This window comes from Oratosquilla oratoria, chromosome 44, assembly GCF_046742065.1.
Source record: "Oratosquilla oratoria isolate Oo_2021 chromosome 44, ASM4674206v1, whole genome shotgun sequence".
Lineage (NCBI taxonomy): Eukaryota > Metazoa > Arthropoda > Malacostraca > Stomatopoda > Squillidae > Oratosquilla > Oratosquilla oratoria.
In genome coordinates, this window is record NC_134820.1 from 1,688,052 (window position 1) to 1,713,492 (window position 25,441).

Below are 25,441 nucleotides of genomic sequence, written 5' to 3' on the forward strand. Positions count from 1 at the left end.
GTCATGGCAGAGTTGCCACTTCAAGCTATATATTTTCTTTTTCCTTTGTGCCCCTCCCCTCCCCCCCAAAAAAATCTGTTATTTCATTTGTCCAATCTCATAAACCTTCTATCACAATATTAGGAAAAAATGTGACAAATCATGATGAGAAAAGATTAATGTAGGATGCCCTACCTAGTACTTACTGCAGAATTAATTTCACCATGATATCATAAAAACCAGGAACCCGGTCAGGAACGCCAGAGACCACCTTCCCCTGTGCACACTGTTCATAGCTGCTGTGCACACTGTTCATAGCTGCTGTGCACACTGTTCATAGCTGTTCATAGCCCCTTTTCAGTCATCACCAAATGCTGTGACATATGCTCTAATGTCATTCCTATCTGGCCTCTAAGACTGGTCAAAGTTGATCTCAGGGCATTATCCCAGCATGACATAGCTCCTACAAAACAGTAAACCACACAAAAACACTTCCATTGACTTATACATGAAGACGTATGTGCATAGTGCATATGTAGTGGATATATACTATTGTCTACATTGTCATGTACAGGGTCTAACAGACCAAATACAAACACTAAACACTGTGATTGCCAATAAAATACATGAACAAAAAACACAAAATTGGCAAAACTTTATCAATACACTTGATCACAAAACAAACACCAACAAATTGTACAAAACACTCAACAGCATCACACTATCCAACGCTAACACTACAACGCTCTCACGCAGCAATAATCACAACAACAGATAATCTACCCTCAAACAGACAACAAGCAAACGCACTCATACGTCATTTTGCACAGACGAGCCATCTTACATCTCACCCTGACGACCGACGCACCATTCGACGTAAGAAAGACTTTCCCACAGACTCAGACTATACACCCTTCATAGACAGTCAGACAAAACTCATAATGCATAGTCTCAAGCACTCATCTGCCTGTGGCCCTGATAACATAAGCAACATCCACCTAAAACACATTGGACCACAAGGTATACACGCACTCACAAACATTGCAAACTACAGCTATTCACACAACACTATACCCGACATCTGGAAGCATGGTAAAATAATCACCATTCCAAAACCGAACAAAGACCCAACAATCCCAACGTCGCACCGCCCAATCACACTTCTCTGCACCCCCTCTAAAGTCATTGAACGCCTAATACTTAAACTTGTCACACCATATATTCCCCTTGCTGACTCACAACACGGTTTTAGGCCACTACACTCCACAAACACTTCTGACAACCCTCACACAAAGAATTTTAGAATGGCATCAATTCAGATAGGCCCCACCACAGAACACTTCTTTTAACATTGGACATTAGTAAAGCTTTTGATGCTATCCCCCGCCACAACACCTAACAAATAAAATATATAACAGACATGCACAATAACACCAAAAGATGGCTGGCCAATTAAATGGCAGGCAGGAATGCCAAAATCGCACATCAGAAACATTAAGAACAGTACCACAGGGCTCAGTTCTATCCCCCACATAATACATCTGACTTATGATAAGACACCTCAAATCAACTCCCCGCACGACATAAATCAATCCTGCATGCACTTACATCGTAACACCTACAGACAAAGCTGCAGAAAATAATCCAGCGCTTACCTTGACTCAATCAAACATCATGGTTCATCACAAACAGACTCAAAATAGCTCCAACCAAATCTACAGCAACACTTCTCACCAACTGGACAAAAAGAACACAAATACATACCCTCATCTCTACATCACAACACTCCCTAATACCACACACAAAAGACATCCGAAAATTCTTGGTGTAACAATACGATACATCCATGTCTTTCAAACAACACCTCACAAACATAAAAAAACAAATGCACACCTAGACCTTAAAACGCACTTAAGTCAATCACTGGAACAACATTTGGACAAAACAAAGAAACTAATATAACAATATTGCTTAATGTTTATTGCACCGGTGCTAGTATACAACTGGCTAAATTATTAGACAAATGGAAGTATCTGGAAACAATCAGAATTGCCATATGTTACTTTTTAAGTGCTTAAAACCTCTTCAAAGTTTGTACGGATTTATCTGTTAGACCCTGTATGTGTGTACATGATGGAGTTCTAGATGTTAACATAATTTGAATTAATTAGACTGTCAACAAAGGTAAAGTAGCTAGTTTAAATTATTTAAAGATATAAATCATCTCTGTCACTTGACAGTTGACAAATTATTCAGGAATTTGAATTAATAATTATATTTATTGAGTATTTATTAAAAATAGAAATACATTCCACTGGCTATAACTCCCATAATATAGAATGAAACATTAATACAAACTACATTCTGGATACTTCTATAAATGGTATATATCCTGTAACTAGCTATAAAACGATTCTATACTGGATGGTTATTAAATTTTCTCAACACAAAACATAATTTTTAAAAAAAATTCTAAAATTTGAATAATGAGACCTACTGCTTTCTATTTGCATAATAGCAACAAATTATTTCACAGTGCACATCTGTAGACAGTATTTTACAGCTATTGTTGGCTTGCCAATTACTGTAATGGTAAAAATGCAGACAAAGCTTTCAAAAATATAACAAAATATATGTACTGTACCTTGAATACACCCGTATTATTACGTTAATAACTAGGTTAAAAATTCAATCTATAAAAATTTCTTATAATAAAACATTCTATATGTTCCTTGAATCTACCAGTATTATTATGTTAATAACGAGGTTAAAGTTCAAATCTATACAAATTTCTTATTCGTAAACATTAAAAAATAGGCTTTATTCATAATTATAGAACTTGTAGACTACTCATTTGAAATTTGCAAATAAAAAAAATAGTAGTTTGTACTTTGTATAAGTAGGGTAAACTGATATCTTAATGTGATGAAAATGGTTGGTTAGACTAGCCTATGAGAAATATAGGTTAGAGTCCTAGACTACCCTATGAATAGAGGCATCCTATAGTCTAGGAAAAACAAATTCGACCTTACAATTTATGGTAAAAAGAAAGGTAAATGTGGATTATAAGGTTATTTTGGGATTTTTTTTTTAATAAAAAATTAAATAAAACAAAAATAAAACAATAGAAATAATAAAAAAAACAATAGAAATAATAAAAAACAATAGAAATAATAAAAAACAATAGAAATAATAAAATAAAAACAAAATAAAAATAGAATAATTTTTTATTATTGCGTTTTTTTTTTTTTTTTTTTTTTTTTTTTTTCTCTCTTTTCTAAAGAACCCGATAATCAACATGTACCAAAAGAAAAACGTTTTATCTGTGTGTGTGTGTGTGTATATATATATATATATATATATATATATATATATATATATATATATATATATATATATATATATATATATATACAGTAAAACCCCGATTATCCGAAAGCGGATTATCCGAAAAATGGGATTATCCGACATTGATTTGGATACTAAAACGTTATAAAACATCAAAAACATGAAAATAAATAATAGTAACTACATATGTACTATATTAACACATTTAAAATTGATAAGAACAGTTAAAATGAATATATTTTAAGCATACTACTTTGTTTAGTGTAGCGTGTGTTTGTTTGGTTTCATTGTTTACATCGTCAGTCGGCGGCAGTCGCGTCATAGAGTTCACACTGGGCAGTCGCATTCTACCTGTGCTTTGACCTCACTTCTTTCTACATCACCATGCTGAAAGAAACCGGGAAAAAGAAGAAAGTCGTCCTTACCATACAGCAGAAGCTGGAGATATTGGACAAGCTGAAGGCAGGTCAATCGGGAACGTCCATCGCCCACGAATATAGCATTGGGAATGCTACTGTTACGGACATCAAAAAGGCAGGGACACAGTTAAGGCAGTTCACTCAAGCATCTCCCAGCTGTCTTCCACCACAAGAGCCACAGTTAAGGCAGTTCACTCAAGCATCTCCCAGCTGTCTTCCACCACAAGAACAAAGATTCAGGACCGAGGACCATGAAGCTGGAAAATACCAAAACCTAGACGAGGCGTTGTTCAAGTGGCAGCAACAGCACGTATCTTCCGGATTGCCAGTGCGGGGTGTAGATCTACAGTCCTGCGGCGGAAACCCTGGCAAATGATTTAGGTATTAATGACTTCAGAGCATCTTCTGGGTGGCTCGTTAGGTTCAGAAAGCATCATCTTTTAGCAAACAAGAGGGTCTGTGGAGAGACTGCTAGTGCTGCTATCAATGTTGTGGAGCCTTTCATTAACGATTTTTGGAAATTAGTGAGTGACGAAGGACTGCTACCCCATCAACTCTACAATTTTGACGAGACCGGACTATTCTGGAAGGCACTGCCCAACAACACACAGGCAAGCATAGCTGTTAAGGACGCGCAAGGGAGAAAGCTGGACAAGGGCCGCATTTCTGTCTTGTTTGGCGCTAATGCTGATGGTACACACCGGGTTACACCAGTTGTGGTTGAGAAATCAAGGAGGCCCCATGTGCTGAAGGACTGCATGGACCACCTGCCTGTCCACTATTTTTCTTCAGCAAAGGCTTGGTTCACCTCTGGCATTTTCAAGGACGTGTTTCACAAGATCATTGTCGCTTCCATCACCAAGCACCAGATCACCGAACTGAAGACGACACTACACAATGTGAAGGCTTTAATCCTCCTCGACAATGGCCCTGCCCACCCTGCCAAGGAGGATTTAGTGTCACGAGACGGCATGATCTGTTGCATGTTTTTGCCCGCCAACACCACCTCAATCATCCAGCCAATGGATCAGGCCGTCATACAAGCAGTAAAGATGCGCTACCGCTGGCACTTTATGCAGGAAATTCTGTGTGTGACGCTCAAGGGGGAAGAAGAAGGAGACACCAGAGCCCAGAGGACAATAGCAAACCTCAAGAGGTATAACCTGAAGACAGCAATCTACAACCTTGAGAAAGCGTGGAAACAGGTGCCCCCTTCTACATTGGCCAATGCCTGGAATCCCCTGCTATGAGGCCATGAGGATATGCGAGAAGTGTTTGAAGGATTCGACCGGGAGGTGCGAGAGGTGAAGGAGGCCCTGGGTGATTACGAGACAGTTACAGAGGAGGATGTCCCGGAGTGGCTCACTGTGGATGAGGGGGACCCAGGTTACGCTCTCCAATCAACCAAAGAAATAGCTGAGGAAGTGATGCACGGCCATGACAACAATGATGATGATCCTTCTGATCCTTCCATGTCTTTGGCAACAGTCCGGTCCCACATCAAAGGAGTGCTTCAGTTTCTTGACCAGCAACCCAGGGACATTTCAAATAGCAATCAACTGTACCTGATGATGCGAGCAGCACTGAGTGACGTCATCGAGAAACAGCTGTCTTGCACCAAACAGACTTCTATCACCTTGTTTTTTCGGCCAAGAACACCTTCGTCTACCCAGTTTTCTCGCCCTTCATCAAGTGCCTCATCCTCCTTGTCTATCTTTGATTTGGACAGTGAAGATGGAGCAATGGACGACCCTTCCTTCTGACTCCACCACCAGGAGGTGGGGAGTGGAAGGGTTGTGGAGTGATGGTGACGGAGGTGGGGAGTGGCGGAGTTGCTCTATTGTGTTCGTCAGGATAGTGGAAGATATATGTATAGGACAATTCTTGTTCTCTGTTAGGTATAAGGTATGTACGTCAACACGAAATAAAAATAAAAATAAAAAAAATTGTGTTCCATCCACAACTTGAGACTGATGGAGAGAGAGAGAGAGGGGGGGGGGAGGAAGGCACAGGACACACACACACACATAAAGTATGTCAACACGAAATATATTTCTGATAAATCTGGCTTATCCGAAAAATCGGCTTATCCGAAAGAGGCTTCCCCCCTTTCGTTTCGGATAATCAGGGTTTTACTGTATATATATATATATACAGGTAGTCGTCGACTTACGACCGAGTTTGGTTCCGACAGACAGGTCGTAAGTCGATCTGGACGCAAGTCGGACTTTATATATATACAGTATATATTACCCTTTAAATGTTATTTTTGTTACTGTATACATGTATATTCTATATTATATTTAGCATACTGAAATAATCTTAGCATCTTTGAACTATGTTGTATAGTATTTTTTTAAACCTTTTTTATAATTTTATCTGATTTCCTTTGAGAAACGTAGCATACTGAATAAAATCCTATCATCTTTGACCTATGATATTTAATACTGTATTTTTTAACACTTATTATTCTATCATCAGACTTTCTTTAGGAAACGTATGCATACTGAATCAAATCTTATCATCTTTGAGCTACGTTGTTTAATATTCATTATTCTTTTTATAATTGTCGTTAGGAAATGTAGCCTAGGCCTACGCATACTGAATAAAGTCCTGTCATCTTTGACCTACAAATACTTTTTTGTTGGTTAAATTAAAATCATTGTACTATATAGTTTACATCTTATTAATTGCAAAACATTAAAAATACTAAATGCCAGACAAAATTAGGATTTTTTTTTATTTCAAAACACATTCTTTTCGTTTACGTACTGTACCGAAAATATTGTTATCGACAACAGACTAGGCCTAAGGGGACCCCTCGCCCCCAGATTTAAGAAAATTTCGATTTTTTTTTTTTTTATTGCATAAATACATAATAGGGATCTTGCTCTAGATGCTGGTAAAGTGTTTTTTATCGTACCGCCATTTTTAAAGGGTTTAAAGGGCCTACCCTCCCTCCCCCCGGCAGCCACATGCTGCGCACGACCATTGTTTACATACGTTTTGACCATATTTTACCCTATTCTTTTGCGTTTGATACACTCATAAAGTTTTCTCTTACATCCGGCATGCACGTGAGTATGTGGTGTGAGGAAGTTCAGCCTACACGACTGGCAGTGGCCTGAGCCTTACAAAGTAAAGGACATGTACATGTTAGCTTGCCGCATTCACTAATTTGCCGTGTGAAATTCGCATCTATTTTTCAGTGAAGAGATATTTGAAGATATTAGCCATGCCTAAGCTATCCAAACAAAAGGCACACTTGCAGAAGATAAGAACGTCTACATTAGCAACTCAAGGGGAGAAAGAAAGAACCCCAGCATCAACTTTGTTATCACCACCTCCGCCACCACCACTAGTACTCCCTCCAGCAGCTCTCTCCCTTCCATCTACATCCTCAGCACCTGATCCTCTGTCCTCTACACCTATATCAGACAAGTTGTCTCTACGCAAACAACTGTTTGCTAACAAGTGGCTACAAGGATGCCTCCTTGTTGCAACACCTTGGGTTTAGAGTCTCAAACCTCACAGTGATGTCCCTGATGCAGCAAGAGCCTGTTCCAACACCAGAAAGGAAACCCAAGAAAAGAAAGAGAGCTGAATCCCAGCAATCAGACTACCTTGCTAGGTAATTCTAGACCAAGAACTCAAACTTTGCGACAAAGAGTGAGGTGGCGGCTTATGAGACCCTCACTTTGAGTGAATAATATCCTACACTGTAGGAGGGTACAAAGTGCCCGAGTTACTAGAAAGATGCAAAATCATCATGAAAATACAATGGAACCTATTTTCAATGGATCTTAGGAGGTCCAATGTAAAATTTAGTCTTAGGAAAAACAAAACTTTAACACTCATTTCTGAAAAATGTAAGTTTTTGATACTCAAAGTCTATCTCCTCCCTCAATTTTCAACCGATTTTTGCATGAGGTCTCTATTAATATAAATGACAAAAAATAAAATAGAGAGTTTTTTTGCGTATGTTAAATAATTTATTTTTAATAACGTGTCAAAGTCAAAATTTTGCTTTTTTTTCGATAATTTTATTTATATTTTTTCTCCTCGGCGTTAAACAAAGATATTAAAAAAAGCTTTCTATTTTGTTTTTTTATATATGTAGAAGATTCTTTTGCTGTAAAATGAAAGACATCGAATAAAAATTGTAAGAGGAGATAGGATTTGAAAGCCCAAAAATATGGTATTTTTTACGTATTTTATTTAAAAATATAAAACTACTCGTCAGATCTGAATAAAACTCATGCTGTGAAGGTTTCCTCAGACCTAGATATCACACAGAAAAAATCAGCAAGATCCTTCAGAAAAAAATATTTTACTGTTACATTTTATTAATTGCAAAACTTAAAAATACATAATGCACGGCAAAATTAGGAAAAAAATATTTCAAAATATTCTTTTCGTTTACGTACGGTACCGAAAATATTGCAAAACATAAAAATACAAAATGCTGTACCAAAACATATTGTTATCGACAACAGACTAGGCATAAAAAAGTTTTACTGTTACATTTTATTAATTGCAAAACATATTAAAATATAAAATCCAAGGCAAAATTGAGATCCTTTGTCTTTTAAAATTATCGACACTGTAGAATGTGATAAATGAAGTTCACGTTGTATCACATTAACTTTCTTCCCTCCTTCATAATGTTTTATCATTTTCATTTTCGTGTCAAGATCAATAACCTTTCTTTGTTTCTTGGCAGGCTTGGAAATATCGAAAGATAATTTTCTTTTAGACATCTTCATGGGGGTTTGAAGCACAAAAATGTTAAAGATATCCTTGTCATGAATGAAGTCAGAAATACCACATGCTCCTGAATGAGAGGGAAGCTGACGCTGCCGGTAACCTGCCAAAACTATAGTACTCGCGTCTCGCGGCGTGCAAAGTAATTGTACTGCACTGCCAGGCATAACATTGCAATTCTATTACTCTATTAAACGTTAAATATTATTGCACTATCTTGTGGTCGTAAAGTCGATCAGTCGTAAGTCGCATAGGTCGTAAGTCGACGACTACCTGTATATATATATATATATATATATATATATATATATATATATATATATAAATTTGACTTCAATCGTAGGAAAATAATGGAAACTTTCATCAGAGATGCTATCGAACATCATTTGGAAAGTAACCATCTGATAAATGATAGCCAGCATGGTTTCAGACGGAAACGTTCTTGCGTGACTTACTCGAATTCTACAACACAGTTATCTTGAATTATGACAAACGAAACAATATAGATTTAATATATCTAGACTTTGCAAAAGCTTTTGACACCGTCCCCCACGAAAGACTACTTACTAAATTAGCTTTACATGGAATAAGTGGTAGCCTATTATGTTGGACCAGTAATTGATTGAATGGTCGAAAACAGAGTTGTTTTAAATGGAAAATTTCTAGATGGAAAAATGTTACAAGTGGAGTTCCTCAGGGTTCCGTTCTTGGGCCACTTCAATTCGTAGTATATATAAATGATATAGACCATGGACTAAAATCTACTGTTTCCAAATTTGCTGATGATACAAAACTGTGCGGAATGGCAAATGATCACTTAAACCAATTAGATATTCGAGAAGATTTAGATCAATTACAGCAATAGTCTGAAAAGTGGCTAATGAAATTTAACACAAGTAAATGCAAGGTAATGCACATAGGTAAAAATAACAGTAAGTACGATTACAAGTTATTTGGAAATTCGTTAACAAAAGTACATACATACATACATATACAAAGGCTTTTTCCCCCTTACAAGGGGGGTAGCCAAAAAGAAAAAGGCATAAAATCATTCCCACCCATTCCATCCCTGAATACACTCCACACCCCTCCACCCTCCCTCTTATCTTAGCACCTCCTGAATGACGGGTCATCCCTGCACCTTGTCCACTGCCCTGGGTCAGAAGCAGTGTCGCAAGACACAGCACATCCACAGCAAGGCCGCTTCATTAAATCGGCGACCCCCCTCTCCGTCCCCCCATTGCATAAAATGAGAGGACGGGGAGAAATCCCTTCGGGCAGCGTCAAATTTTGCTCACACATACTACCTCACCCCCCATCCACGCGCCCATTCCACCTCATGCAATCACAACATTATCCATATACAACCATTCTCCATTCACCCCTGTCTTCTGTCCTCTCCCGTCCTTCCTCAACAGACATTCCCCTCTTCCCCAAAGACCCCTTCACCCCATCCATCCACCTCATCCTAGGATGTCCCCTCATGTTCACTCCCTCCACATCTGCCTTCCACACCTCTTTTACTAGTCTTTCTTCACTCATTCTTTCCATGTGTCCAAACCATCCTAATATTCTTTCATCAACCCTATCTCCCAGCTCCTTTTCCACCCCTGTTCTCCTCCTCACCTCATTTCTCACTCTATCTACCCTAGTAACCCCCATCATACTTCTCAAGACACCTCATCTCAAACACATTCAAACTCCTTCTCTCTTCTTCTCTTATGTTCCATGTTTCTGCCCCATACAGTGCTGTTGGCACAATCACTCCTTCATACAGTCTCCTCTTAGCATCCATTCCCAAATGTCTATTCCTCATTACACTCTTTAATCCACCAAGGCATTTACTCGCTTCTCTCAATCTACATTCTACCTCCACTTTCACTCCACCTTTCCCTGCCACATTTGCACCCAAGTATCTAAAACTATCCACTTCCTCCAGTCGTTCTCCCTTAATGCTCACTTCCAGTCTACTGCCACTTTCATCCCTTAACAAAAGTGGATAGTGAAAAAGATCTCGGCGTAATTATCAGTAACGACCTCAAATCATCCAAGCAGTGTATTTCAGCCACTGAGAAAGCAAATAAGATTCTAGGAATGATTGCGTGATCTTTTGATTTCAAAAGTCCATCACTCATTAACAAGCTATATAAATTGTTAGTTCGTCCACATTTGGAATATGCTGTTTCCATATGGTCACCGAATCTCATTAAAGACATTGACAGACTGGAAAAAGTACAACGGCTAGCCACAAAACTGATTCCAAATATAAAAAATAAATCATACAAAAATCGACTAAAACATATGAATCTGTTTTCCCTAAAAAAGCGTAGACTCAGAGGTGACTTGATACAGGTCTTTAAAATTCTAAAGGGAATTGACAACATCAAAAGTGACCAAATTTTCACATTGAATGAGAATCAGACAAGAAACAATGGTCTCAAACTGTCCGGAAATAGATTCAATTTGGAAGTAGGTAGAAACAACTTTGCCAACCGTGTAGTTAATGAATGGAATAAACTTCCTGCACAGGTAGTGCAATGTACAGTTCGAAGCTTTAAGAATCATTTAGATAAACACCTAAGCAAGATGCTGTAATGATTATAATTTAGTTTATATTATTTGTTTTTATCATTTGTCTGTTTGATTTTCATTTATTATTAGTTATATATCAATTTATTATTATTTACTATTTACCTGTTTGTTTATTATCTAACTATACCTATGCATTTATTTATGTATTTTATTTGTTATTTACATTATTATAGTTTTTATTTATTATTTTATTATTTTTTTTTTCGCATCCGACCTCGATATGGACCAAAAGGTCTCCTGTTGGCATGCTCCGCCTTTGTAATCCTTTGTATATACACTCTCTTCATCAAAGTTTTAAGAATAATACAAACTGCTAATGATTGGCTAGGTTAGCCTATGGAGATTGCCTAGGCCAACAAACTGAGAGGCTAGTTTAGCCTATCTCATAATCAGCATTTATCATACAACAGGTAGGACCTTACAAGTAGCCTAGGCTACATCACTGGGAAAAGTAGGAAACTTTGGAAAAGTAATCTAAATTGTTCTTGCATCCATTGCTTATTGTTTACCAATTCCTAAAAAAACAAAAAAAAAAAAACGATAGCCAAGTCATGCAAACTGTATATCTTGTAGGTAATATTCAAGATCCGGTAGTCACTCAATAGGCTACTATCAATAGTAGGGTTTTCCAGACTATTCCGTGTACCAGTATATCAATATTTGTCTTTACCAAGGTCACATTACACAATGTACAAGATTTGGCCTAAATATTTTCTTTTTACTATTATTAAAAGATTAAAAGAGGAAGGGAAGTTGATTCAAGTAGGGAAGAAAAGGTAAAAGGCAAAGATGAAAAGATGATAATGGAAGAGGAAGCGATAAGGGGAAGATGGGCAGAATATTTTAGGGGACTGTTGAATGTAGAGGAGGATAGGGAGGGAATGGTGATAGCAGTGCGAGGCGCAAAGAAAATGACAGTGATGGGTGAGGAAAATGAGGGAAAAATAAGAAAAGATGAGGTGGAAGTAGCGATTAAAATTATGAGAGCAGGTAAGGCACCTGGGTCAGATGGGTGTCATGTGGAGTGTCTGAAGAAGGGAGGTAAAGTAATAGTAGTGTAAGAGGCCGGTAGTTGTACGAATGGAAATGAGCTTAGGAAACACTAGGGCATTAGAATGTTGACTCAACAATTCAGACTCAACGCTCGCCTGCTGTTTGATAACATCGAAGGTGACGTTATGTCTATGTAAACACTGACGGAGGTGACTGTTTTATAATCGATGATGTAATCAAAACTCTGTAAGCGCAGATTAGCTTCGTTTGACTAATGCTGAGGTAAACGATATTGCTAGTGGCATTGCAATGGCTTTCCGGATTGGAGGAAAGGTGGAGAAGGAGAAAAAAACTATTGGTGCATGAATTCAAAGTCACGCCCATAAGGAGTGACATTTATTTGAGAAGTCAGAGGAGATTGGATTAGAAAAATTAGTGACGTCAGACAAAGGTAGCTTAGCATAGGATACGGGGATCTCGAGAGACGATGTGGGGAGACGAGAGAGAGAGATCCTGAGTGTAACAAGACTGTGAAATTACAGTGAAAGAAGAAAAGTACAATTTCTTTACCCCAGGACTGATTTGAAGTACATGACAAGAACTAGGCAAGGGGCCTAATGCACTTGGAAACTAGTGAGACTAAAGGAAACTAGGCATGGGGCCTACTACTTAAAGGTACTGGAAAACTACTGGAAACTTATAAAAAAGACGCGAGGGGAAATTAAGTGACTACTAACAGAATAGAGGGAGAGGTCTCACAGTGGTGACAGTGGCTACAAGGGGAGGTGAAAGTGGTGGCAGCGGTGGGATGAACTGAGTGTTAAACACCTCCGAAGAGAAGTGGTGCTAGATAAACTGGTGAACAAAGAACTGGTGCGAGGAAGTCTACGGGAACAAGGCGGTCTTCAAGGCAGAGTGTGTGATGGAGCTGAGGAACAACGTCGCTGACGAATGACAAGGCCGTAGAAGGACGTCAAGACAGAAGTTGACATTACGAAGTGACATCGCAAGCAGCCAGGATAAAGCAAGGTATTAGTATGAGTACCCCTCAGAATTCTAACGTGTTGAGACACGAAATTCACACATCAAATACAAATATTCCAAAATTCACAGGAGAGTCTAACACATATGGTGTAAACAAATTTCTAAATTTAATAGACACTCTTATAGTGAGTAAAAACATTACTAATGAGAATCGTAAGATTGAGATTCTCAAGGAGAATATAGATCCAGAGCATGGAAGGGCGAGGTTTGTCATTAACTTCCAGCAAATGGAAGAAATTAATCAATATGATAATTACAAAACGGCCTTCCTCAAACATTTCATGTCCAAATGTGATCAGGATCCTATTCGGTCATTGGTAAAAATGATTAAGGAGTTAGGACAAGTGAAACTGACACAGAGTACTTAGCTAGATTAGATAGATGGTCAAAAGACATGAATTCTATCTTGAAAGATTCAGACTGGATAGAAAGATCTAGTGAGAAGATGAAAATCTCCCAGGTAATCAAATTGATTACATTTAGCTTATTGGCAAAGAAAGGCTGTACAAGGATCTAAAATCAAATATAAGTTTAGGAGATTATCTTCTTCAAGGATACAGTGAGACCAGAACTATAAACCCATATGTAATGCCTATAAATCAACAAAGCCAAAATAGGAACTCTAGAGAGTTTAAGAAAACAGAAGTAGGACATAGGCGACATCCTAGAAGTCCATCTAGGGATAGGGATACCAGAATCCTATGTTTTAATTGTAATGCATGGGGACACAAAGCACAAGAATGTTTTTATGGGATTATTTGCAGAAATTGCAAATACGAAGGACACAATGAGTATCAATGTAGGAACCCTCCATTCTGCATTTATCATAATAGAATAGGTCATAGAACTCATGAGTGCCGGAATTTTCGGGTACCCCCAGGGCTAAGAGGAAAACCCCCAGACACAGAATAAACAATTTCAGACCTCCCCATATATATACCGATAGGCGGTATTGTGTTAAACATGGGAATGCAAGGGAGATGAAAGAAACTGACAAACTGATAATTACTGTTGGTAAAACTTCTGTAGGACCTCTCATTGCAGGTAAAGTGTTCAATAAGCCTATTCAAATTTTTATTGATACAGGGTCTGTAGTTAATGTAATTACTAGTAAAGTTTTAAACCAGTTGAACCCAGGAGTGAAAATGTTGGAACCAATCCGTTACACATTGCAAGGTGTAACTGGAAATCAGTTAAAAACATTAGGTAAGGTGGAACTAGAAGTTGCCTTATATACAAATGAACATTTGTACATCCCAGTGATAGTGGTTGTTGTTGTTGTTGTCGTTCCCTAGACTGTCTGTCCGAGCAGTCCTGTCTCCCCAAGGAAGGCCACAGCCCAAACTGGGTTTTCCCACAAATCCTTTATAGAGTGTATGTTGTGTTGTTTGCGTGCATGATTGTGTATAATGCAGTCTTCCATTATGTGTTGCATGGTATGGGGTGAAGTGTTACATCCTGGGCAGCTGTTCACAACACGGTCGTCCAGCCTCTTCTGGTAGCTTAGAAGTGCTGGGTGGTGACCGCATCGCAGTCTGGCCAAGTGGACTCTGTCCTTTCGTGGGAGAGAGGATTCAGAAGGGTGGATATCAGGGGGTCTGGCATGCAGCAGTGTGTTGTCTTTCAGTGTGTTAACCCCTTCCATACGGTGCCGCACACGTAGGCGTCATGGGGAGCGAGTGTATTCGCGAGGCTGCCATATCGGCGTCTTGATTATATTTATTGTAGTCGCCCCTCCATAATGACATTCTTTCTAATTCTTTTGTAATCGCATTTTCTATGGTTATCAAAATTCACGGGTGAAGAGAGAACGATCGATATAAGCGGTGACTATATTTTATGATGCGAGTATTATTACGACACGTCGTACGGCTGGCATCGGCTGCTGCCACCGAGATCTAAGTCCATGACGCCTACGTGTGCGGCACCGTATGGAAGGGGTTAATGGAGCGGTGAGTGATATGATTATGAATATGTTTCCGGAGGCTGGTATTTGGTGGTTGTGGAGGAAGAGAAGAGAGTATCTGTGCGTAATAAAGGTCTTTGGGTGTAGTTTTAATGTTTCTTGGTGTGTGTGGGTGTTCTGCTATGTAGTGTAGCGGGTGTGATGTGTTTGTGGTGGCTGCAGCAAGTGTTTGTGTGCCTCTCATGTCGAGGTGGTCCTTGACTTTGAGGACTTTTGTTTCATGGTGTAAATGGTCTGTAGGTGTTGTAATTGTTTTTAGGGCTTTGTTTTGTATGATTTGAAGGGTGTTGTGGTGTGTCTCACTGAGATTAGGAGCCCATGCAGGACTCGCATAATTCATCACTGAGCGTATGCATTGTTTGTATATTGTTATATTAGTTTCTTTGTTTTGTCCAAATGTTGTTCCAGTGATTGACTTAAGTGCGTTAAGTCTAGGTGTGCATTTGTTTTTTATGTTTATGAGGTGTTGTTTGAAAGACATGGATGTATCGTATGTTACACCAAGAATTTTCGGTGTGTTTGTGTGTGGTATTAGAGTGTTGTTGATGTAGAGATGAGGTATGTATTTGTGTTCTTTTGTCCAGTTGGTGAGAAGTGTTGCTGTAGATTTGGTGAAGATAGTGGTAGAAGAGTCTGTTTTTCCAGGAGATTTATTGATAGGATTTGCAACTATGAGAAAAGAAAACATGGTAATTTGTCCTGCTGACTTAGGAATTTTAGTGAAGTCACAGTTAATCCCATTCTTAAATCAACCAGACTTAAGACCAGTAGGAATCAATGAATCCTTAGATAACATTTCTATCCTAGATAGCGAGGCCGAGCGGTCCAACCCTACAGAAGGTAAAACAATTTGTGAACCCAACTCAGAAGTTCAGGAAATCCCAGAGATTACTAAATTATCAACCACAGATGCCTTGATAATTGCAAATTGCGGAGTAACAAGGTCGACATTGTTACATCCCATGTCAATAAATAAGGTTGAAGTGTGTTTGAAAGGAATAAATGTAGACTCTGAAGTAATTACAGTCCCAGAATCAGTTAAAATTAAAGGATTGAAGTGGGACTCAGGGATTTATAAGACAAATAAGAACAGAGTAGAAGTATTAGTAATTAATACTATGAATAAAGAGATAGTTTTAAAGGTACACAAATAGGATGTATTCAGGTGTGTACTAAACCTATTAAGATTTTAAATGAGAATAGTGAGGAGATAGAATTACCAACTTCATCAATCTGTTCAGTTCAAGAAGGAATAGACTTAAGAAATAGATATAAAGAATTATTACAATCAACTAATTGCCCTGAGTTGGATGAAGCTTTATTTGCTTTGCTTATGAAACATAAAAAAGCAATTGCTTTGCCGGGGGACGCCTTAGGCAAAACAACTGTTTTAAAACATCACATTAAGTTAAAACCAGGGACACAACCTATCTACATACCAGCCTACAGAGTTCCTCACTCTAAATTAGCTGTAGTAGATAAACTCATCACTGAAATGTTATCACAGGATATTATTGAACATAGTAAAAGTGAGTGGAATTTTCCGTTGATCTTAGTACCAAAGTCTGATGGGACTATGCGCCCAGTTATTGATTACAGGAAATTGAATAAGCACACCATTCGTGATAGGTTACCATTACCCATTATCGGTGACATTTTGAGAAGTTTGGGAACTGAGAATAGATATTTTAGTACTATAGATATCAAATCAGCTTTTTGGCAAATAGAATTGCATGAAGATTCAAGAGAGTTCACAGCATTTTCTACTACAACAGGACATTATGAGTTCAAGAGAATACCATTTGGGTTATGTAATAGTCCATTAACTTACATGAGATTAATGAATACTATCCTAGATGGATTGTTAGGAAACACTGCCAGTGTATTTCTAGATGACATTTTAATAGTTTCTCAGACTGCAGTGGAGCACTTTAAGAAATTAGATTTGATATTCTCAAGACTAGGAGAAGCAGGGTTAAAAGTAAAACTTGAAAAATGTAAGTTCTTGCAAGACAGTGTCATGTACTTAGGACATAAGATAGACAGACACGGACTTAGTACAGTAAATTCAAAGGTTGACGCTGTCAAGAATTTTCCAGTTCTGACCAATGTAGACAAGGTTAGGAGCTTTTTGGGATTAACAGGGTATTATAGAAAATTCATTCAAAGTTATGCTGACATTGCTAATCCACTAAGTTCATTGTTAAGAAAGGACTCAAAGTTCATATGGGGACCTGCACAACAGCAAGCTTTTGACAAGTTGAAAGATAAACTCACGAGTTCACCTATTTTAATTTTTCCCGACTATGAAAAAGAATTCATTCTTTGTACTGATGCGTCTGACATAGGATTAGGAGGCATACTCATGCAAGAGAGAAATGGAACTTTGAAACCCATAGCTTACACATCAAGACTTTGTAATAGTGCGGAGAGAAACTACTCTATAACAGAAAGAGAAACTTTAGCAGTAATTTATTCTTTAGAAAGTTTTAGGGATATGATACTAGGGTATCCCATCAGAGTTTGGACTGATCACACAGCTATTCAGAACTTATTTAAGCATAAGAATCTTAGAGGCAGACTTGCTAGATGGTTTGCGATACTCCAGTGCTATGAGGTTCAATTTGAATATATTCTGGGTAGAAGGAATGTAGCAGATCCACTTTCTAGAAACATTAGTCAACCAATGACTGGGACTGGGTTGATTAATTTTGTTTGTAGTATAGAAGAATTAGTAACTTTAGATGAAGAAATGCTAATAAGAGAACAGAGATGATGAGACATGTGATTCAATAATCAAGCATTTGATGAACCCAAGAGGAGATCCTCCAAAGCTACCAAAGGGGTATAAGATAGAGGAATTTCATTTGATTAATGGAATATTGTATAGGAAAACATTTGTAAATGGGAAAGATATTTCTAGAGGTCAAGTAAATCAGTTGGTTATACCACAAACTCTGGTAAATGAGATATTGAAGTTACTTCATGATAGTGATTGTAGTTCACATCCTGGAAAGGATAAAACTTATAGACAAGTACAACTTAAATACTTTTGGCCAGGAATGAAGAAAACTATATATGATTATATAGAAAAGTGTGTAAAATGTGTAAAGGTGAAGGGAAATACACCAAAACCTGCTCCTATACTCACCTATCCCATTCCACAGAAACCTTGGGAAAGAGTTCACATGGATACATTAGAATTACCGATGTCTGAGAACGGCTTTAAATACCTATTTGTTGCTATTGATTAGTTTTCAAGATTTTGTATATTGCAACCCATTATCAATAAGAAAGCTGAAACTATTACTTCCGTAATCTATGATCAGATAATCTGTAATTTTACTACACCTAACATCTTAGTTTCAGATAATGGGACAGAATTTAATAACAAAATCTTGGAAAATTTATGTAGTGTATTCCACATCAAGAAAGTCAATATACTCGTTAACCATCCCCAAAGTAATGGAGTAGTAGAAAGGTTAAACAAAAAGATAATTATATGTCTTAGAACCCTAATAAGTCCTCATAGTGTAACTTGGGATACTTGGATTCCTTGTGTTAAGTGTACCCTGAACAATCAAATTAATGTAGCAACTGGTGATACACCTCATTTTATAATTTTTGGGGAGGACAAAACTCTGCCATATGAAATGTTGACTGCAGAGCAAAAACCCATATATAATATGGATGATTATATATCCAATAGGATAAATACTCTTCAAAGTATTCACCAAAGAGTTAGGAAACATATGCAGGTGTATTCACAAGAAATGAAAGAACAACAACACAAAATAGCTCATAAACTAGAATTGAAAATTGGAGATTTAGTAATGGTCAAACTAACCTCACCCAATAATAAACTTTCACCAAGGTACACTGGTCCATATAGGGTAATTGATTCTGCAGGTGGAAACAAGTTTAAACTTAAACATTTAGAATCAAGAGAAGAATTGATAGGACATTTAGATGACATAAGGAAAATTAGCTTGCAGATCTATGAAGATGATTATAGTAATACTTTGTGCATAAATATTAATAACCCTGGAGAATATGGAGAATATTATAATGATATTTTTCAAGAGTTGAACATTAATCTTGATGTATTTTACAGATAGTATTGACCATTTGTATGTATTTGGGATGGGAGACCTAAACAACTGGAACTTGGTGTCAAGCAGATACATGGAAACCTAAAACCTAGGATCTGCTGTGGTCAGACTTGGAACCTTAAGGACCTCTCATCTGAGTACACACATGAGTATTGTGACCATTTTAAAGTAATAAGACTGTCTTTGAAAATGAAGTGTGTTGGAAATAATATTGAACAAGAAGAGACACTCAAACTCTAGATTAGTGTGTTTGGTAAATTAATTGCTATTATCTTTGAAAAGATGATAAACCATTCAAAATTGAAAATTAGTACTCATAGTGAATTTTCTAATCAATTACATCCTTTCTGTAGACAATCTAAGAGAAAGCATGATCTCTTTTGTGTTCCGAGAAGCTTCGCATGAATTCTCTGGTTAGGAATGTGTCTGTTATGAACAATTGTCATTACCAACAAATTTTGGTAGACCAGATTCCTCATTGTAACATACAAGGATCTCATTACCTGTTTTTTCCTAACAAGACCAAGGTATCAATAAATTGTCCCGGGTTGAGTCCTAAATTGGATTTGGTTGAAGGCCTTGTCTCTAATAAAGATAACTGCGAATTGCATGCAGACACTATTTCCACCATTTCTAATACCCTTAATACAATGCATTTAACCGATGACACCTACATTTCAACCTTCAACTTCACATTGCCTGAAACCTCTCCTCCCTTGAAAATTAAGAGACCATTGTCAAGATCTCCCTCAAATGATTTACATATACTACCAATCCTTATCATACCCTTACTTCCAGTGTTAGTGGCAGCACTGATTGCCTTTGTTGTATTCCGGAGGTTGGCTCTATCAAAGCAAATCAACCATGTAACCGCTTAATTCAATGCCTTATATATATTGACATGCATGTTATTCACAATTTTAGGTATTATGTTTATGTATTATTCCCAATTTATTGCATGAATGATGTATTTTGGACGGTAGCTTAACAATTACGCAAGGGTAGATTAGCTTATTCTAGAAATATATAAGCAAGCCCTGTAAGAGGGAAATAAGAAATTGGTCGGGACGACCAAGGGTAGCTGCCGAGCCCTGTAAGAGGCCGGTAGTTGTACGAATGGAAATGAGCTTGGGAAACACTAGGGCATTAGAATGCTGACTCAACGCTCGCCTGCTGTTTGATAACATCGAAGGTGACGTTATGTCTATGTAAACACTGACGGAGGTGACTGTTTTATAATCGATGATGTAATCAAAACTCTGTAAGCGCAGGTTAGCTTCGTTTGACTAATGCTGAGGTAAACAATATTGCTAGTGGCATTGCAATGGCTTTCCGGATTGGAGGAAAGGTGGAGAAGGAGAAAAAAACTATTGGTGCATATATTCAAAGTCACGCCCATAAGGAGTGACATTTATTTGAGAAGTCAGAGGAGATTGGATTAGAAAAATTAGTGACGTCAGACGAAGGTAGCTTAGCGTAGGATACGGGGATCTCGAGAGACGATGTGGGGAGACGAGAGAGAGAGATCCTGAGTGTAACAAGACTGTGAAATTACAGTGAAAGAAGAAAAGTACAATTTCTTTACCCCAGGACTGATTTGAAGTACATGACAAGAACTAGGCAAGGGGCCTAATGCACTTGGAAACTAGTGAGACTAAAAGGAAACTAGGCATGGGGCCTACTACTTAAAGGTACTGGAAAACTACTGGAAACTTATAAAAAAGACGTGAGGGGAAATTAAGTGACTACTAACAGAATAGAGGGAGAGGTCTGACAGTGGCTACAAGGGGAGGTTAAAGTAGACTGGTTAGTGAGATTGTTTAATGTGTGTCTAAGGGAGGGTAGAGTACCAGAGGACTGGAGAAGTGCATGTATAGTTCCGCTTTTCAGAGGAAAAGGGAACAAGTGTGAATGTAGTAGTTTCAGAGGGATCAGTTTGTTGAGTGTAGTTGGGAAGGCGTATGGGAGGGTTATAATTGAGAGAATTAGGAGAGGAACAAAGGAAGTAATTGGTGAGGAGCAGTATGGGTTTAGGAGAGGTAGGGGCTGTGTGGATCAGATTTTTATGATAAGACAGATTTGTGAGACACCTTTAGGAAAGGGTAATGATGCTTTTTGGGCATTTATGGATTTGGAAAAGGCTTATGACAGGAAAGTACTGTGGTAGGTTTTGCAGATGTTGGGGGAAAGCTGTTAAGGGCAGTCAAGATTTTTTATGAGAGTAGTAGACCCTGTGTTAGAATGAGAAATGGAGAGAGCGAATGGTTTGAGGTAAAGGTGGGACTACATCAGGGATGTGTCAATTCGCCCATACCATACAACACACAATGGAAGACTGCATTATACACAATCATGCACACAAACAACACAACATACACTCTATAAAGGATTTGTGGGAAGACCCAGTTTCGGCTGTAGCATTCCTTGGGGAGACGGGACTGCTCGGACAGACAGTCTAGGGAACGACAACAACAACAACATCAACCAAAAAGTAGGGGATATAAGATGGGAAAAATTCACAGCTCAATACGCAGCCAGAAGAACCTGCCCCAGAATAGCGCCCACATAGAACGATAAACTCCATCCGGTGCCCAAACGTCTGCACTTCCTGGGTTGAGGGCTTGAGGCCGGTCAGTTCGTATTTTTATTTTTATTTTTACTATATATTTCTTTGGCATTTATTTATTCATTGTTTTATTCTTGTTTCATTTTATATTGGTTCATTTTAAATTAAATTACATTACTATTTATTGTCTTATGAATTAATTAATCTATATCTTAGGTCATACAACGATGTGTCAAAGAGAACGTTGCCCACTATCACATTATTATTATTATTATTGTTATTATTTTTATTCTGTCCGAATATGTTATTATCCATTTATTTATTTACCTATATTTCCGTGTATAAGACGACCTTTGTATAAGACGAGGCACAAAATTAGAGCAAATTTTTATGAATTTATCTCATATCGGTAGTATAAGGCGACTGCTAAATTACAAAAGCATCAGTGTATCAAACCTACCGTACAAAGACAATTGTTTTGATTACGTTTATCAGCTGTTTTTTTTTTTCGCTTTTTCTCTTTTCTTTCTCATTACTTAACTGTATCCTTATACCAGAGAAATTACTTACTTTATGCTTTTAAATTCAAAAATGAAATAACAAAGCAAATCATGTATCATGATTTTCTGAGAACACACGTCAACTAACAAAAACGATTTATTTGCGTTCCTGGTTCGACGTTTAAAGATAACGTTAGGTATCAATGGAACGAGTGGATGACGAATGGCGAGAAGTCATTTACAAAAGGTGGAGCTATGCGTAGTGCATCACTTGATGTTCTCTGCGAGTTTGTTATTAAAGCTTGGGAAAGTGTTAAGGTCGAAAGTATCGTAAAATCTATTAAAAAATTTGGAATCTAATGCCATGGATGGCACTGAAGATGATTTATTGTATGAAAGTGATGACGAAGCCGAAGTCGACTCACCGGAACCGGACTGGAATCCCTACGATGACGGCATATTTGAGGAATCTTGTGATATGTTCGAACAACTTTTCGAAACAGTGATGATTGTGACGAGTTTGAAGGGTTTTATATAAATAGATAGTTTTATAATGTTTTAAGTTTTGAATGTAATGTAATTTTATTGAAAATAAAGGTTTTAGAAATACGTTTGATGTGTAATATATATTGATGATGATTAGAAATTAAGTTTTATAATTTAATCTTTAAATTTTGTATGTTTTAAATGCAACTACTGTAATATTTTTTTTATAAATAAACGTTTTATGTACTGTAATCCAAAACTGTTATTTTCAGTCTTGAAAATTACTGAAAAGTTAGCGAAAGAAAAAGGTTGCGGTCTCACTAAACGTCGACCAAAGCCGACCAAACCCAAACAATAACGGCTTTTGCTCAAATGCATATAATTATGTATTAAAAATAGCATATGGTTGCATTATATGACCTATTTCCTTTAAAATGTGTGATTTGCGTGTAATTTGATCAGAGAAGTTACGCTTTTATCCTCTGCAAAATTTAAATTACCAAAGTCGCCCAACGCCGACCAAACACAAACAATGACGGCTTTTGCTCAAATGCATAATTTTATATAAAAATTAGTATTTGGTTGCATTATTTGACCTATTTTCTTTAAGATTTGTGATTTTCATGAAATTTGATCAAAGAGAAGTTACGTTTTTATCACCTGCAAAATTACCAAAGTCGACCAAAGCCGACCAAATTATGCATTTGAGCAAAAGCCGTCATTGTGTTTGGTCGACTTTGGTAATTTAGCAGAGGATAGAAACGTAACTTTTCTTTGGTCAAATTACATGAAAATCTCACATTTTAAAGAAAATTGGAGAATAATGCAACCATATGCTAATTTCTATATAAAATTATGCATTTGAGCAAAAGCTGTCATTGTTTGGGCTTGGTCGGCTTTGGTCGACTTTTCGTGAGACCGTTAAAAGTACCGTAATTTCATTAATATAGAATTATTCATCGAATTTATTAACAATTGCAATTTACTATAAATATATGTCAATAATATATACGGTAAATATGGTATAATTACCTTTATTACCAGTTCTTATCATAATGTGAATAATTTCCTGCGTATCTTTGGTTATCGGCAGGCTAGCCTACCAAGTCATCTCACGTAGAATTCAAGGTCTGATTTTTATAATGGTAGTATAAGACGACCCCCAATTTTAAGGGGTGAATTGTTGGATTTTAGGGTCGTCTTATACGTGGAAATATACGGTATTTATTATTTGCAGTATCATGTATAAAACTGTACCATATATGTATATGTATGTATTTTTTTAATAACATTCTGTCACACATCGATATGCGATAAGATGTCATGTCACTTTAAATTAGCACATTATTTTTATTTATTTATTTTTATTATTTTTATTTTCATTTGATTTAATTTTGTTTTATTCTATTTATCTGGATATTTATCTTTATATTATTTCATACTATAAGTTATCTTGTGGCACTTTTTAGGATTCCCACATTTTTATACCACTCACTTCACTTACACTGTTACACCCTCGATCAACATTCCACACACACCGGAGCTGTTTTATAATAACATCACAAAAATTTATTGTATACAGACGCTCCTCTACTTACGTTCATTCGTTTTACGTTTTTTCGATTTTACGTTTGAACCGACTAAAAAAAAATAGTAAATTTTTTTGAGTGAATTTTTTAGTTTAGCGCGCTCTCCGTAGTTCAAATGATACTTACGCATGACGCTGCGTCCATTGTTTACATGATACAAACGACAGACTGAACGTGCCTTGCCTCCTCCTCCTCCATCTCAATTTATGTTGCTTGAATTTAATTTATTTGAAATTAATGTTACAGTAAACTCGCGCTTATCCGAACGCGTTTTAACCGAATATTTTCTCAATACGGTAGCCATCGCTTCAACCGAATGTATTTGGATCTCAACCGAACATTCAAACACCCCGCCGCCTCTTCCGCCACCCGCAAGCTTCACTAAGTGCTCACACGGTGGCAGCACACTCCATGTTTACACCTAATCGGCTGTTTATACTCTATAGAATATGTTTATGAACTATTATAAGCATTTCCATGTGTATGTTAAGTTTACAGGTACGAATATTGCATACGACATTACCGCATAAAAATCTACGGGAATGAAACATACAAAGCAGGATTAACCGAACATTTCGGTTAATCGGACATTTCTAATCCCCCTTGGAGTTCGGATAAGTGGAAGTTTACTGTATTTTACAATGTTATGTGTATAATTAATTATTTAGGGGTGTTTTATAAGATACGGTAATAGAATTTACGGATGTACTGTATAGTACAGTAACAACTTACGTTTATTTTCAACTTACGTTCGGCCGTTCGGAACGCAACTAAAACGTAAGTTGAGGAGCGTCTGTACTTTATTATAACTATTGTTCATTGTATTAAAAATTGTACAACCAAATGGAACCCACCTCCAAGGAGGGAACGCGGTCCTACTCAGACTATGTATACCGCCAGCTTCCCTCCAGAGTCACATTCCTCTGAAGAAGCATAGAGCGAAACCGGTCAGGAATAAACTCAGGAACTCGGAACTAGACCCGTGACTTCTTTTTCCACCTTCATATATATATATATATATATATATATATATATATATATTTACAGTATATATATATATATATATATATATGTATATATATA

The 25,441-nt window shown here is 37.2% G+C and overlaps 1 protein-coding gene across 3 annotated transcripts in view; it reads right to left on the reverse strand.

Annotated features, from left to right (window-relative positions):
* The window catches only part of LOC143022394 (protein max-like), a 56,608-nt gene that overhangs the window by 19,095 nt on the left and 12,072 nt on the right, over positions 1 to 25,441 (reverse strand). The window contains exon 1 of one of the 3 annotated variants that reach the window (XM_076180558.1): positions 3,753 to 3,958. The exons of 1 other annotated variant lie outside the window; for it this stretch is intronic. In XM_076180558.1, coding sequence (XP_076036673.1) covers positions 3,753 to 3,755 — 3 coding nt within the window. In that variant the 5' untranslated portion in view covers positions 3,756 to 3,958. Of the gene's footprint in view, positions 1 to 3,577; positions 3,713 to 3,752; positions 3,959 to 25,441 lie in introns of those variants that run through there. One more of the 3 variants, XM_076180556.1, reaches the window with a different exon arrangement.